This window comes from Molothrus aeneus, chromosome 1 (genome assembly GCF_037042795.1).
Source record: "Molothrus aeneus isolate 106 chromosome 1, BPBGC_Maene_1.0, whole genome shotgun sequence".
Lineage (NCBI taxonomy): Eukaryota > Metazoa > Chordata > Aves > Passeriformes > Icteridae > Molothrus > Molothrus aeneus.
The window spans coordinates 18,360,562-18,376,717 of NC_089646.1; the positions used below are offsets into that span (position 1 = coordinate 18,360,562).

A 16,156-nucleotide genomic window follows, 5' to 3' on the forward strand; every position below is an offset into this window, starting at 1 on the left:
GGGCTTTGCACTCCCCAAGAGTCTGCCCCGATCCCCACGAGCACCTTCGCACGCCCATGTCCGGGCTGTCTTAGCGGCCGGCGGGCGCGGCGGGAGTGTCTCCCATCGGGCACCCAGGCAGGAGCACGGCACCGGGAGCTGCTCCTCAGCCCCTCCGCGGGGATGAGCCGCAGGGTGAGGCGCGGCAGCGCCCGTCCTTGTTCCTGTCCGCGCACCCGGAGCCCCCGCGGGTGCTGCGCGAGGGGCAGGAGCTGCCCGGCCCCCGCTGCCTCCGAGCCGCCCGAACCCGCAGGTGCCCCGGCCTCCACTGTCTGCCACGTTTCACCCAACAGCCGGGACACGTAAAATGATGGATAACGGGTGGCGTTAAAGGGGCAGCATTCCGAGGTGAAGGGGAGTCACAGGTGAGGGGCGAGATCCGCACCCCGCACGCTGCCTTTCAGCCCAGAGCCTTGTGAAGTAGCTCCAAACTCATGTGATATTCCAGAGCAACGAATCCTGTTAGCTGAAGCTGAGGCCATACCCCAGGTCCCCAGAAAGTGCTCAGGTGCGTTTGGTTTCCCATCCAACTCTTATTCCTATATTACCTGCATAATTTTCCTGACTTCTATTGCTGATCCAATACCCTTCAAGGGGTCATTCCACAGTCATGGAAAGACAAGTCAGGAGAGCTCCATCTTCATCCATGCGGGCTCTACCCAATATTCTTCTCAAATCTTCATACCCACACTGTCAGCGTTTGGTTAAACAACAAGTCTGAAGTCCATAAAGTCTCAGTGGAGTAAATTCTGGATGTGATAATTTTTTCCTCAAATTATAAAACTCAACAGCTCACCTGTTGGGATTCCTTGGCGTGCTGCACTTTATTCAGAGTTGCAATGTTTGATTGAGAAAGGAAGCAAGAGTATTTCAAAAGACGGGACCAGAGTTTGCCCAGTATCTGTGCAAATGATAATTACCAGGAAAGGTTTAGTGAGAAAAAAAACTCTGCATTTTGTTTATCAACTTCTAGGAATTTTTTACCACTGATAGCATAATTGAAATCACACTTTGTCCAGTGCAACCGCGGGGCACTGTGCTTTTCGTGGTAATAGACTTTCACACAACTTTCCTGGTCTGAAGACGCGGTGAGGAGTCCCGCCCGCCAGGCACCAGACAGGGCTGAGCTGCGAGGTACTGGAGACCCAAAAACATTTTGCAGATACGTCTGCGGAAGCTCGTTTGCCAGCAGAACCTCACCAGCCCACAGCACCCCCGGACTTTGCAGCCCAAGCATCCCCGAAGGCAGGTGCCCGGGACCCGGACCCGGGCGGCTTTCCCGGAGCAAGGACTGGCCCAAGGGGTGCGGAGGGAGCAGAGCAGGCAGTGGCGAGCCCACCCCTTCCCCCTCCACCGTGTGAGGCCCATAAACAAGGCGGGGAAAGGCTCTCCCCCCTCGGAGCCGCTCCCGGGGCGAGCGCGGCGCGGCGGGACGCGGCCCCACAAAGGCGGCGCGGCGGCCCCGGGCCCTCGCCCGCCCGGCGGAGGAGGCGGCACCTGCAGCCGGGGTCGGCCCGGCTGTGCGCCCTCCCCTCCGAGCCGGTACCTGGGCGCTGGGCTGGTAATGCACCATGGCGGGCCGCCTTTCAGGCTCTTTCAAACCGAGATCGCGGAGGTCACTGTGTCTGCAAACCCCCCTCCTTCGGCCGCTCGGGCCGGGGTGCCAGTGCGGCAAGCTGGAGAGCAGGCACAGCCCATGGGAATCCCAACACTTGTGCCGCCGGCTCCCTCGGCCCGCCCTTCTCCCCCCTCCCCGTCCCGAGGAACCGCTGAATGTATCAAATGAGCTGCAATCGATCTGCGGGCACGGGGGAAAATCAAATTATATGGTGCGGCTGGGCGGTCGCGGCAGGCAAAAGGTGCGGGCGGGCGGCGGGCGGGCTGCTGGCTTCCCTCCGCCGGAGAGCGGAGGGGCTGCCAGCCCCAGCCGCGCTCCCGCCGAGCCCTGCTTGGCTTCTCCTGCCGCTCCCTACGGGGGCCTGAAAGGCGGGGGTTCGCCGGCTGCGAGGGGCTCGCCCCATTCCCGCTCAACGCCGTCCCCCCGGCCGGTCCCTCCCTGCCCCGAGGCGCCCGACGGGCTCCCGGCCGCGCCGCCGGCCTGCGCAAAGGTTCCCGGCGGGCGGAGGCGCGACCGGCTGCGGCAAAACATGCGCGGGGGAACGGGATGGGGCGGACCGCAGCGAGGTCGGGCATGAAAGGTCCTCCCTTCTCTTCTGGTGCCAGTTTCAGGTCTCTCCGAGCTCCTCTCGCGGGCCTGGGGCTGGCAAAGGGAATCCGCCCCTCACGGCATCACTGCCGCCGGGCCCGTCCCGCACCTGCGGATCCCGGGGCTCGCCGTCCTCGGGACGCACCGCCCCGGCGAGAGGCGAGCCGGGCACCCGCCAGCCTGGACGGCAGCACCTGCCGAGCCGCGGGCTGTGGGCAGAGGGGTTTCAGACAGCGAGCTCGTACCTGAGCCCTTTTCTCGCCCCCCAGACGCGCGTACGGGGACGGCTCCTCTTGGGAAAAGCCCCGCGCGGGGCCGGCGGTTGTCTGCGGCTCCATGGGAATCTGGCCACTTGTGCCGGCAGCAGCCGGGAGGGGGCTGTGCTTCCTTTACAAAAAGAGACACAATTAAGCAAAATGCTCAATGAACATTATAAATGATGTGCAATCGCCTCGCAGATTGCTTAGCAAATCAAATTATATGGTTGCTCACGGATGATTTCCATGTTCTTTAAAACGCAAACAGGTACTTTCTAATTCGGAGGGGAGGAGTGTTGGTAGTTTTTTTCCTAGACAAAACAACAACAACAAAAAAGCGCAGCGCTTTAAAATTGCGAAGCAATGCCACACGCTGAAAGGCGGCTGTGTGAATATTCACGTTCTCCTTTGTTCGCCCCTGAATTTCACAATAGCCCGGGAAGGGCACGTTCACTGCGCTCTTGTAAATTTACCAATCCTTGACGAAAACCGCCAGGCACCTGCTTGGCAAAGCACAAAACTGCCTACGTTTCCACCAACAATTTACTGTTTCATCAGCTTCTAAATTGACCCGTCAACAGAAGGGCCTAAAGTTAATATCATTCACACCCGCGGAGGTGGCCGGGCCCGAGGCCCCGCGGCTGTGCCCGGCGCTTCCTGCGGGAGCTGCTCAGGTGCGAGCGGGGCGGCCGTGCCCAGCGGGGGCCACCGGCGCCGCCCGGCCCGGGGCACGGGCAGGCCGGAGGGAAATGCAGCCACGGTGCTGCAGGGTAGGCGATGTCGGGCGGGTGCCCGATTTGCAGCACGGGGATGGCGCAGTCTCTCCTTTAGTGCAGCGCAGCGGAATGAGACCACAACAAACCCCACTGGTCCCTGCAGGGAACGGGCTCCTCCAAGGGGCCGTGACCGCCCCAGAAGGCGTGGGCAGGCTGGGGGCAGGGGCTGGCTGCCCGGGCTGCCCAGAGCTCCCGGTAGGACTCTCCCGGTGCCCCCCGCCCGTGCCATGCCGTACGGGTGTGCCGTGTCCCTCCCGTTCCCCCGTGGGGAATGCATAAACAGGGCCCTGGAGGGAAGCAGTATGCAAAAAGCACATTTGGTAAGGAGTCTCCTATCCTCCAAGACGCAAAACCACTCAAGAGAAGGGGAAATGGTTCCTTGAGACCGGGTCCTGGCATCACTGCTCCGAGGCAGGATCGCTCGTTCGAAACACTACACAAGGCTGTCCCCACAAGTGCAAAAGGGTTCGCTGAAACACAGCAGAGCAGGGCTCTGCTGGTGGAGCGCTAGAGACTTGCTTTACCGTGTAACAAGGGCAGTAAGGCTCCCCAACACCAGCTGGCAGGAGGCGCTGTGATTTGGCTTCAATTTTTTATTCCTGACAATTTCCAACAACTAAGAGTCTTATCCCAATGGGTAACAAGGCACTTCTTCATTCTGTTAAGCGCCTGTGTTACATAATCTCTTCCATAAATAAAACCAGCTCTAGATTAAATAGAAATGAAGCTTTCCAGTCATTGATCCTTTTTGTTGGTTAGAGACTCCATTAATTTTCCATCCTCCTCCCTTGAATTCTTCCTTCCTGGTTTATGCCCATCTGTTCTGGTGTGGGTGTTGGTTCCCATGAAAGATCTCAATCTCCATGGGATTTTCCCTTAGGTCTATAGACACACGTTCCTTCCCAGCTCTCACTTTGCCAGGACAAGAAAAGCAAGCTCAGGATTGGACTCCCCCTTTCTTTATCACCTTTCCCTGCCCTTTTCCCCATATAAATTAATCTTCCTGGATAGCCAGAACCGTAATGGTACACAACTGTCCAGCAGAGTTCTCACAGTTCCTTGGAGAATGATGTTAGCATTTGCCTTTCTGCCAAAATCCCTCACTTTGTACTGCAAAGGTTCAATTTACCTTTTTCATGGCCATGTTCCTTCAGTGGCTCATGACCACTTCGTCATTCGCTAGTGACCCAAGGTCTTTTCCCTCCTCTCCCTGGCAAGGACTATCAAGACACAGCCACAGCACATGCTCTGAACACACGTGCCTGAAGTGCAACCTCTTAACACTGGATTTCTTTCCTTCTTTGCCACTTTGATTCTCACAGTCCTAGGCTTCTTCTGATGATTGTTCAAGCCCCTTCCATACTGGGATGCCTTTTCTGCTCCTTGACTGACAAATATTGTTTACAATTTTTCTTTTGTTCTACAATCCTTCCTGAAAAATTTTGTTTTGTCCATAAGAGCAATGAGATTACTATCCTGGGCCATGCATAGATCCACGTGTCTAAGAGTTCTTGATACATTTCCCTCTCTCTCCCTTCCATGAACTTGTCTAATGGCTTTTAAAACTAAAATAATGTTATTAAAAGTATTAGGTACTATTTATTAGAGCTGAGTTTTGAAATTATGATTCCTGTCTTGGAAAGAGATAAGGTTTAGAGATGCAGGAAAAACCAAAGGCTTAAAAGCACCTTAAGAGTCCACATTCCTCAGGAATCTGCCATCAGCTGCCACATAGCCTCACAAGGAAATACTCCACATTGGTGATGTTTTTTTGAGTAGTCTTGGGTGTAATATCATGTTAAAACTATCGTGATGACTTTTGACAAGAATGGCTCACCTGTCATGGTTGTTCAGTTCCAGGAAAGGATTTCTGCTGCAGATCCCTCAACCCTCACTTCTCAATGCAGTTCTGTTTTTGTCCAGCCCAGAGTTAGACATTTTTTGGCTCCCTACTGAGCCCAGTGGGTCTCTCCTACATTCTATGTTGATCACCTGCCTGTCACTATCCCAGGAGCCTTGGGGCTGTGTGCCCAGCACCTACAATTTAGGCATTGCAAAACCACATCTCTGCATCCATTTAGCCCTGAGGCTTTTATCTTTGTGGCAAATTATTAACCAAGCCAGGGACACGAAAAACATCTACACAAGGAGATGCTGCATTTCCTTTGGAAGTTGTCCACACACTGAAAGTACTTTTTTACTCAGCCTGGTAGCTCTTCTCCAGTGCTCACCTTCCGGGAGGCATGGGAGAACACTGTTCATCCCACTCTATGAAAAACTTTCTCACAACAAAGATTGTTTTCATGTCTCTTCTGAATGACCTTTTCCTGAGACTAAACAAATCCATATCCCTTCAAGTGTGCACTTCTAAAACATATTAACATTTCTATGGTGTTTGCTGCTAATTTCCCTCTACCGTTTCTTCAAGTGTAGGGTCCAAAGCTGTACTTAGGCTAATCCTCACCAGTGCCAAGTAGAGCAGAATAATTACCTCAATGTTTTACCCAAAACACTGCTGTTAGTGTACCCTCAAATGACATTTGTTTTTTTGCATCTCCCATTTTGCATAGAGCATAGTTCACAACAGCCAGCTGGTCCATTCCTGCGCTACTGCTGCCTCATCAGTTATTCATTTCACAAATCATGCATTTGATCTGTCTTTTCTCCCAAGATTGCATTTTGTACTTGTCTTATTACAGTGCGGCTTATTGATTTCAGGCAAGCTCTCCAATCTGTGAAGATCAATGCGAGTCCCAATCCTGTTCTCCAGATCAACCACTCCCAGCCAGTGCTCTCAGGAGCGGAATTAAGCACTCTCTTTCCCCATAGCCTATTTATTATTGAAAACATTGGAGCTGCAACAGACACCTGCAGGACTCCACTTGGCATGTCCAGATTTGACAGTGAACTGTGGATGAGCACATTCACATGATTCAAACATTATAGGCTCATTTCAATCCCTATTTTATTTAGATCTCATTAAATGGCTTTGTTTATAATAAAAGTAAAGGCTTTGGACACTAACAGAGTCAACATATATTACATATATGCCTTTACACACTTGCCTAGTTAGTCCTTCAAATAAGAACACTGAATTAATTGGAAGTGATATGTTCTTGATTAATCCATGCTGATATGTTTTACTGCCTTCTTATCACTTACATGCTTACAAATTGATTAATAATTGACTCTCATTATCATGGTTAGGCTGATGGATTTATACTTCCCAGGACTCTCTTCTTTGCTCTTTTTTAGGCTTGTAAACACATGCCTCTGGCATCAACGTCCTCAAGCAAGTGTGAGTCCTCATTAACTTCATCCAGTCAAGAGCTGGACACTAATTAGGAGAGGGATTCAGTCCCCCACACAGAGCAATGACTTATACGGTCTAGTACTATGTTAAGTACTACGGAGTATCCAAAACTTGGGGCTTGCAGGTATGATACAGGATCAATAGGAGACCTGCACCTTTCTGGGAGCTCAGCTGGAGCCTTCATGCAGGCTATCCTTGTGGGATACCTGAGAACATTTACAGCAGGATTGGGCATCTACATCTATGCTAATGTAACTGCCCTGTATAAGGTGCTCATTAATAGGCAAGGGGAAAAGATGGGTACAATAAACCACCCTCAGGAGGGAACTTTTTTAAGGTGGAGTATGGTGGCAGTTGAAGATGCCACTATTGGTTCACTGGCAACAGAAGGAACTGAAACAACTTACCTGCAAGTTAAAGGACTAATATTTAGGCAGCTACATGTTTCTCAAGGCGTTCTGCCATTAATGATTCAAAAGCCTAACAAGACTTTTAAAGAACTCAAGCACCTTGCACTCAGTCTGGCCCATACTTAGTCTGGCTGATTTTCACCACTACTGAAAATATACCATGTAGGAAGCTAATTACTTCAAATTATTTCTAGACCATCTTTACATGCTTGTAGGTCACTAACAACTATGAAGAGAACTTGCACTGTTTAAACTTTAGCTGGCGTGTTTTTGTTGATTCAGAGGAATCCAGGGTTTCATAACTCAGCCCTACCTACTGAATGCAGAAAACAGCCTTTCACTCCCTCTCAGGTGAGGATAACAAGAAGAAAGCTTGCAGAGCACTCTGATCTGTGATAACAGAGCCACAGGCACCCAAGGCAGATGCATGAAGTAGTACAGACTGTGAAACTGGAAATTTGCATGAGCTGGGTAACACCTCCCTCCAAATCTACAGACAGGACACCGGTGGCAAGACATGCCTAACCCAACAATATGCAACAGACACATGCAATAAATTTGGAAAGCAGTAAATATCACATCAGATGGCAATTTAATATTTTGAACAATTTTTTGTTACCAAAACTCTCAGGACCTCTTCTGGACATAGCAAGTCCCAAAGGTGTGTGAGCATTGCAAATGCCCTGCATGCATACAGTCAGGCTCATCTGATGTACAAGGTTTTTATAATCAATTATTGCTTAATGAATGAATGAATAAATTACATAGAATATGTGTGAGAAAAGGATAGCTTGAGAAAACAGCTTCTCCATCATCTGTGCCTTTATTTGCAAGCTGTCAGAAACCTGTAGGAAAAGTTGCACTGCCAGTATCTTACAGGCTGTTTGATTTAATCCATGCCTCCATCGGCCTCCCAATCAACAGAGCCAGCAAGGAGTTATCAAATCCAAATGAGCTGCTGCAATTTCCCACCGCAGCATGGGGACTGAACCTGAATTGCCCTAGGCCACCTGTCCCCCCTCACCACTGCAATGTACAGTAGAGGGATTTAGGCCTTATTTGTAATCTTTTGTCTGCAGCCTTGTTGTTTGGGTGGGGCTGCACCTGTTCATGGCGAGTGGGAATCCCTTAATTATGGCTGTGGGGCTGGGCAGCAGAGCTGGCCCTGCACCCTGGCACACAAAGGCTTGGGGCAATCGTGTGAATTCAGTGCCCTCTTTCTGCCATGCCAGCATTCATTGCAAATCCTCCATAGGGCTTCACGGCTCAGCTGCATTCCCAGGGCTTCTGCCTGGTGTTTCACACACCAGATTGTCCTCCCTTTAGAGGGCAGAGATGCTGCCTCCCTTTATTTTGGATCCCTGGGGGCTGCAATTGTTTAGGAATAGCAGCCAAGACACAATAACACATTTTAAGTTAACATTAACATTTTTGGTTATAATATTGCCAGTTTTTTACTGTTATCAGATGCAAATGGAGTTTACCTGGTAAACATATCCCCATGTATTTGAAGAGTCGTGTTGGCAATGACAGCTTGAGCCACAACACACATCCAGGTTACACAGGCTAAGGAGTCCTCAGAGATGCTGTTATCCATGGTGTCAGCTCAGGCTGGGGAATGGGCAGAGTGAGAGCAGCCCTGCCCAGAGGGGCTTGGGGGTGCTGGTGGGTGAGAGGCTGGACATGACCCAGCCATGTGCACTCCCAGCCCAGAGAGCCAAACCTGCACTGGGCTGCATCAAAAGCAGCCTGGGCAGCTGGTAAAGGGAGGGGATTCTGTCCTTCATCCAGCTCTGGGATCCCCAGCAGAGGAGGGACATGGACCTTTTGAGGCAAGTCCAGAGGAGGCCATGAAGTTTATCAGAGGGATTGAGCACCTATGAGGAAAGGCTAAGAAAATTTGGATTGTTCAGGCTGGAAAAGAGAAGAGTGACTTAATTGTGACCTTCCAGTACCAAAAGGGACCCTACAAGAAATATGGAGCGAGACTATTTAAAATGGTATGTAGTGCTAGGACAAGAGAGAATGGCTTTGAGAGTAGGTTTAAACTAGACTTTATGAAGAAATTATTTACTGTAAGGGTAGTAAGGCACTGGAACAGGTTGCCCAGAGAAGTTGTGGATGCCCCATTTCTTAATGTGTACAAGGCTGAATGGGGCTCAGAGCAACCTGGTGCAGAGAGAGGTGTTCCTGCCCACGATAGGAGGATTGGATACTTTAGGTCCCTTCCAACCCAAACCATTCTATGACTCTACAGTGGGAACCTCAGCCTCTTCCTTCACTCATTCCAGTTACCTGCTGAAACCCCTGTCCATGCTGCCCGACTTCAGCGGGTACCTCATTCCCTTTCTCCCCTGCCCTGTGCCTGGAGTCACCAACTTTTGCTCCCTCTTCTCCTTCCCTACCCAAGAACTGTCCCTCTTCATTTCAAGGTGACTGTCTCTCACCAAATGCTGGCAGAAAAGATGCTGATGGTGCTGCCAGCCTCCACGTTTTAATTCCAGAGGCAAACACCACACAGAGCTCTCAAGATTACGAATAAGTTTGTGCCTGGATTGCACTCCGGGGTGGAAGTGTGACGTGTTCAGAAGGAAACGTGTGTGATGTATGTATGATGTACCTGGCTGCAAAAATCGGCCAAGTTTCCGTTAAGTGTGAGCACAGACATCCCCCAAACTCACCCCACAATAGTTTACTCCGCCTTTTTCCAGGCCGGCTCTCCAGATTCCCCACGGGAGCAGCCGGCCAGGAGCGGGAGCCTCGGGGCTCTGCCGCCACCTCGTGTCGCCGCTCGGAGCGGGCCGGGAGCGGCGCTGGGACGGCTCCGCCGCCTGGAGCACCGCGATATGACCGAAACAGCCCCGAAAACCAGACATTGGCTTTCTCCCTAGGTCTCGCTGGAATGGCCTTTCGTTTGCTGTGCTGCTGCCCGGCCGCAGCCCGGGCTCGGCGATGCCCATCAGTCCGCCCTGGTTCGGGATGGATGGAAGATGGGGCCGAGCCCCGCCGTGAATGACCCCAGTGAAGAGAAAGAGCAAAGGTTTGAGTGGCGCTCCCTCCGTCTCGTCACAGCACCCGGACACCCTCGGCTCCCCTCGCTCCCTGGCAGCGTGCAGATCCGGGACCAGCCCTCGGCACCTTCTTTGAACCTGCTGTAACAGCCACGAGGATAACCGGGGCTGAGAGCCAGCTGTTGCTGGGCTTATATGACAAATGAGAGATTCAGATGTAAGATTGATAGTAATTAGATTGCCACCTGCTATCGCTTTAATCCGTATCCCGGATTTTTAATTGTTATTGGGGGTGGGGGTGCAGTTGGCGCATGAATACATGAGGACAATCTTGTAAGGCACAAAGCATTAGGGTTGTATCCCAGGCACCACAATTAGGGCTGCCCGTTTTTTGGTTTAGCCCCCACCATGAATTTTGGTCTAATTTTTCAACATTTTCCTCCTGAGTTTTCTAGGACTTATGCACTCTGTCCTTCCATCCATCCATCCATCAGTTTGTTTGTTTGTTTGTAGCAAATGCAGTCGATTTCATTTTAGGCTTGGACGGCACTTTCCAGTTTGGCTTCCTGACAACCTCCTGCATCAAGTGGCCTGCATTCATTGGCATTGTGTCTGATTTTCATCAGGTTCCTCTCTGAAGCCTCTTCCTCCTGGCTGTTACGCAGGTGAGCAGTCCTGCTGCAGTCAGTGATAATAGCTGTCTGTAATTAGTACTTAAACAGATTTGTAGGGTTGGGGCTCACTTCTTCCCCCCTGCTTTGGATAGCATCAATCTACTTTCAAGTCACGCTTCATCAGAAGAAGAGAACACCAAGAATTCTGAAAGGTTTGCTATCAGGTTCCACAAAGGGATATGCTTGGGAGGAGCACGTTGGTTTTGTTGGAGAGACACACAAAATAGACTATGATTTGCATAAAGAGCTGAGAGAGACAACTGAATGAGGGGTCGAGGGAAGGGGTTTCATTGACTTCAAAGAGTGTTGGATCAGATTCATGCAGACCATCTGCAACTTCCTTTGATGCACCAGCAAACTGGAGATAACAACCCTCTCTTCTCTACAAGGCCTGTGTAGGGCATTATGTGAAGAAGGACTTTCAGCCTGGCAATGGCACAAGCCACTCTTAGAAGAGAAAGTAGATCCATATAATATGTTTGGGGGAAGCTGTTTTTCCGAGGTGACTGAGTGTTGCAGCAGGTTTGAAAGCAAACGTGCCCTAGAGGTCACTGCAGAGCAGTCATTTGAGTCGCAATGTGTTTCGAGGGAAAATTGTCAAAACACTTTGGAATATCTGATCTATTTGAGGTGATTTTCTGTAGTCATTGTCCATCTCTCTCCAAAACCACCCAACCATATGCCATACCTCCATAGAGCAGGATCCCAAAACTCTACCCTGTTACCTTTCTCGGGCAGAATGTCACCTCCTTCATGCCGCACCCTCCACCTCTTGTTCCCACCGACTCCCTCTGCCACACCTCACCCCGTGGGGTGTTCCTGCTGTGGAGCAGCCCAGTCTCATCATCCTGTCTGTGTCGCATCTCCCGAGCATGCACAGGCTGCCCCCTCACCCCACCATGGTTCCACCAAATAGCTTTGTTTGCCTTCCTCCATCCGGAGGAGTGGTTCTGATGGCACAGAGGGATAGGTCCTTGCAGGAAGTCACCCCAAGCACAGCTCTACACCTCTGATCAGCTGTATTTATCTGTGGAGAGGTGCTTAGGGGACTTTGGTAAATACTGTGGTATGGGTGGAGCAGGGGAGTTTTATTGCCTCTTTGGAGAAGTTCATCTGCTTCCTCCAACACTTATCAATTGGCAATTTCTGGCTATTCATGAGGCAGGTGTAGAGCAAAAAGGTGAAATTTTGCAGAAAAGAAAAACTGGCTCATAGGTAATAGAAATAAAAATAGCAACAGGATCAAAATAATAAGCCATCATAAGTATTTCTACAGCCCCTTTCAACTGGGCAAGTCAAGCAATTTTCAAGAGCTAAAAGAATCAAGCCTCTCAGCAGTGCTCAAACACCAGAAATGCGCAGTTTCTTTCACCTATTGCTTCACTGCTGTCATCCCTGAATTAGGAGAGAGAAGCTGCTCATTGCTCAAGGCAATGATGCCTGGTGATTTAGGGTATGAGAGGCTAACTCAAACTGTAGGAGAAGGCAGCATTTAGAGAGTTGGCCAGGCCACTGCCTTACAAAAAAAGCCATGGATCTTTAACACCAAGTGGTCAGGCCCTCAGTTTGACGTCTCAGCTGATAAAACAGGAAAGGTGAAAGCAGGGGCAGAACCAATCTTTTAACAGCTGGCTATAGGAGAAGACAAATTTGTAAACTGAAAGAGGGACAAAGGAAAAACATTTACCCCCTGCTTTTAATAGAGATTCATTCATAAAACTTAAGTGAAGGCTACAAGGTCATAGAAAGTTACATGTGATCCAGTTTTAGAAAATACCCTTCTTACAGACTAAGCCCAGAGGCAGAGGCTATTTTAGCTATTGCCAAGAGAAGTGTCTTGGAGGCCCCTTTTCTCCTTCTCTGGGGGCCTAAGGAAACTCCAGCTAAACATATTGTACATGACAAGGTTTAACAATCTTTGTTCATAATGGATCCAAGCGTGAACCCAAGTGCATTCAGGAGAGGCCCAGGACCAAGAGGTAAAATGTAAAGGCTGAAATAGGGAGGGAACATTTTCTGGATTGGGATAGGGTCATTCCTGGGGCAGTGAACGTATGCGGGTTCATTTTGCACCTGGTATTCTGATTAACAGTGAGGTCAATCTCCTGAACTTCCCAAGAATGAACACCTGCTTTAGCACTGCTCATATCCCAGCTCTTCACCAGGCTTTCTCCTTCAGTAATCCCAGGAAATGCACAGACATCCCATGTCTCTGTCAGAACTATCCCCAAGAGACTTTCACACCAGGGAGGATTGATCTCAGGTCTCCCATTTCTGAGAGCTCACAGACAGCTCTTCAACTGACATCCACCAGCTGTGTCATCATCTTTCAGTGCTGACTCCTCTGAAAAGGAAAACACAAATTCTTGCTGTCCCTGACTCCAGCACCTTCCTCCGTGCTGCCTTTGCCTCTTACATAGAAGTTGGGCAACAGATGCTGTTCTTTCCTGTTCCTTTTCCTGCTATTACAAGATGTCTGGATCCATCTTTTGGTCTTCCACAAATGACACCTGAGCAAAGATGACCGGTTGTGGTCCTCATTTCTACATCTCATGCATCAGTAGTACAACAGCCCTTGTCTGCTGAATAAAGCAGGTTGTGCAAGAATCCCTCAGGACTTTTTTACCATCTTTTTCCTGATTTCTGCGTCAACTCCTCTGCCCTTGATAAGTTTTTCTGGAAGTTGCCTTGTAAATGTTGTCAAAGCATGTGTGCAAAGCAGGTGAGCAGAATGAGCACAGCCAAGGTTTGCTCTGGCAGGGGATCCAGCCCCGGAGCCTGCAGGGGATCCGAGCCCCAGGAGCTGCCGGCCGGATCCCGCAGTCACCCCCGGCACGGGCAGGGAGCTGCTGGCTCGGACATGGCTGCAGGACCGTGCGATCCCGTGTGCTCCCGTGTGCCCCCGTGTGCTCCCGTGTGCTCCCGTGGGCTCCGGTGTGCCCCCGTGTGCTCCGGTGCTCTCCCGTGTGCTCCCGTGTGCTCCGGTGTGCTCCCGTGTGCTCCGGTGTGCTCCGGTGTGCTCCCGTGTGCTCCGGTGCTCTCCCGTGTGCTCCCGTGTGCTCCGGTGTGCTCCGGTGTGCTCCCGTGTGCCCCCGTGTGCTCCGGTGCTCTCCCGTGTGCTCCGGTGTGCTCCCGTGTGCCCCCGTGTGCTCCATGTGCTCCCGTGTGCTCCGGTGTGCTCCGGTGTGCTCCCGTGTGCTCCCGTGCTCTCCCGTGCTCTCCCGTGCTCTCCCGTGTGCTCCCGTGTGCCCCCGTGTGCCCCCGTGTGCTCCCGTGCTCTCCCGTGTGCTCCGGTGCTCTCCCGTGCTCTCCCGTGCTCTCCCGTGTGCTCCCGTGTGCTCCCGTGTGCTCCCGTGTGCTCCGGTGCTCTCCCGTGCTCTCCCGTGCTCTCCCGTGCTCTCCCGTGCTCTCCCGTGTGCTCCGGTGCTCTCCCGTGCTCTCCCGTGCTCTCCCGTGTGCTCCCGTGTGCTCCCGTGTGCTCCCGTGTGCTCCGGTGCTCTCCCGTGCTCTCCCGTGTGCTCCGGTGCTCTCCCGTGCTCTCCCGTGCTCTCCCGTGCTCTCCCGTGTGCTCCCGTGTGCTCCGGTGCTCTCCCGTGCTCTCCCGTGTGCTCCCGTGTGCTCCGGTGCTCTCCCGTGCTCTCCCGTGTGCTCCGGTGCTCTCCCGTGCTCTCCCGTGCTCTCCCGTGCTCTCCCGTGTGCTCCCGTGTGCTCCGGTGCTCTCCCGTGCTCTCCCGTGTGCTCCGGTGCTCTCCCGTGCTCTCCCGTGCTCTCCCGTGCTCTCCCGTGTGCTCCCGTGTGCTCCCGTGCTCTCCCGTGTGCTCCGGTGCTCTCCCGTGCTCTCCCGTGCTCTCCCGTGTGCTCCCGTGTGCTCCCGTGTGCTCCCGTGTGCTCCGGTGCTCTCCCGTGCTCTCCCGTGCTCTCCCGTGCTCTCCCGTGCTCTCCCGTGCTCTCCCGTGTGCTCCCGTGTGCTCCCGTGTGCTCCCGTGCGCTCCGGTGCTCTCCCGTGCTCTCCCGTGTGCTCCGGTGTGCTCGCTCATCCCTCGGGCACCAAGGGGAGCGAACTGATGTGGAGCTGGGAGGGATCAGGCACAAGGTGAGGGTGAGTGCAGTGAAGAAAGCGAGAGCCCGGGGAGCAGGAGCGAGGAAGGATACCACAGAGCAACAGAAAAAAAAAAAAAAATAACATCACAACAAAAGAGAAGACAGTAAAAGGGAGCGCAATAATGGGCATGCATTTCTCTTTCTTCTGCCCCGTGGCAAGCCGCCAATCTCTTCCACACAAATTCCTCAGTGCTACTAAAACCAGTCCCCATGGACACACCTGCCTTGAGACAAATTCTTTTAGTCTTGAAAAACTCTGGGCACTTCTTCAATAAGGCGCTTTGCTTTTAAACTGCTTTGCCTTTGTGAATTTTGGCAGCAGCTCACACTTGGAGAGCTTTTGAGAACCCTTTCTGTAATCAGATTTCCCTGCCCTGCCCCAGGGGACTGTGGGCGAGTCACTTCCCACAGCTGTCCCTCAGCTTCCAATTCTGTGATGTGTGGCTCAGCACCACCTCAAAGGGCTGGGGCGAGGCATCGTTTGCGTGTGAAGAGCTGAGGAATAAATCCATGAGGTGCTGAGCAGCACATGACGTGCTGTGAGCGTTGTGTCACCATCAGCTCATCACTCGGGTATGGCAGGAGGTGGGGCAGACCCTGGAGTGAGGTTTCAAACACTTCACTGCCCGGTGCAAACCTCCATAAAGTGAATGAAAGAGGAGGCAGTGGAGTCATGTCACAGGACTCATTTCTTCTACAGAGTAGGGCCAAGGTTTAAGACCAGAAAATACGAACATGCTTAGGAGTACCAGCTAAATACTCAGAAAAGAAGAAAATCTCTGAATGAGACTTTTCCAGATCCTTCTCATGCAGGCTATCTCCTGAGCCACCTTATGCTGGAGGTGTTTACGGGTGGCAAAAATCCTATATTTGCACTGACAATAGTCTCCCTTCTTTTCCTGTTCTGACCAAAGTCAGACTAGGCTGTCCACAAGCATAAAAAAGAGTCCAAATGATTTGCAGCATGGTGCAGTAGAAAAGAGCATCACTACAATTCTGTGGATACATGGCTAAAATAATGGGCATTATGACTTCTGCCCATTTCTGCCCATTCTGATTTTCTTCTGAGTGAAGTTACTAGTAAGAGTAACCTTCTCCTTCTGTCCTATTTTCTCTCTTTTTTATTCTATGATTTCTAACCAAGCCCTTATCACATTTGCTCTGAGAAAGAGGTCAAGTTTCTCTTTATGAGCCAAGTTGCCTGTGTTGGCTTAGACTTGGTTTTAATACCATAGCTGGAAAACTTATGCTAAGTTTACTTCCTCTTTTTTGGCAATAGATATGATCTCCCCCCTAAACAAACAATTACCAAGAAAAAGTAGGGTCTGAAGATACGGATGCTGTCATGAGCCATGGGGAGTCTAATTCT

At 51.5% G+C, this 16,156-nt stretch overlaps 1 protein-coding gene across 1 annotated transcript; it reads right to left on the reverse strand.

Annotated features, from left to right (window-relative positions):
• Positions 1 to 13,334: 13,334 nt before the first annotated feature.
• On the reverse strand, positions 13,335 to 14,723 carry LOC136566461 (uncharacterized). Its single transcript, XM_066565615.1, has one exon. It carries the CDS (start codon positions 14,721 to 14,723, stop codon positions 13,335 to 13,337), a length of 1,389 nt encoding a protein of 462 aa, XP_066421712.1.
• Between the last annotated feature and the right edge of the window lie 1,433 nt (positions 14,724 to 16,156).

Coding starts and splice junctions, on each gene's coding strand:
- LOC136566461 (XM_066565615.1), bottom strand. CDS start 14,723: ATGAGCGAGCACACCGGAGCACACGGGAGAGCACGGGAGAGCACCGGA.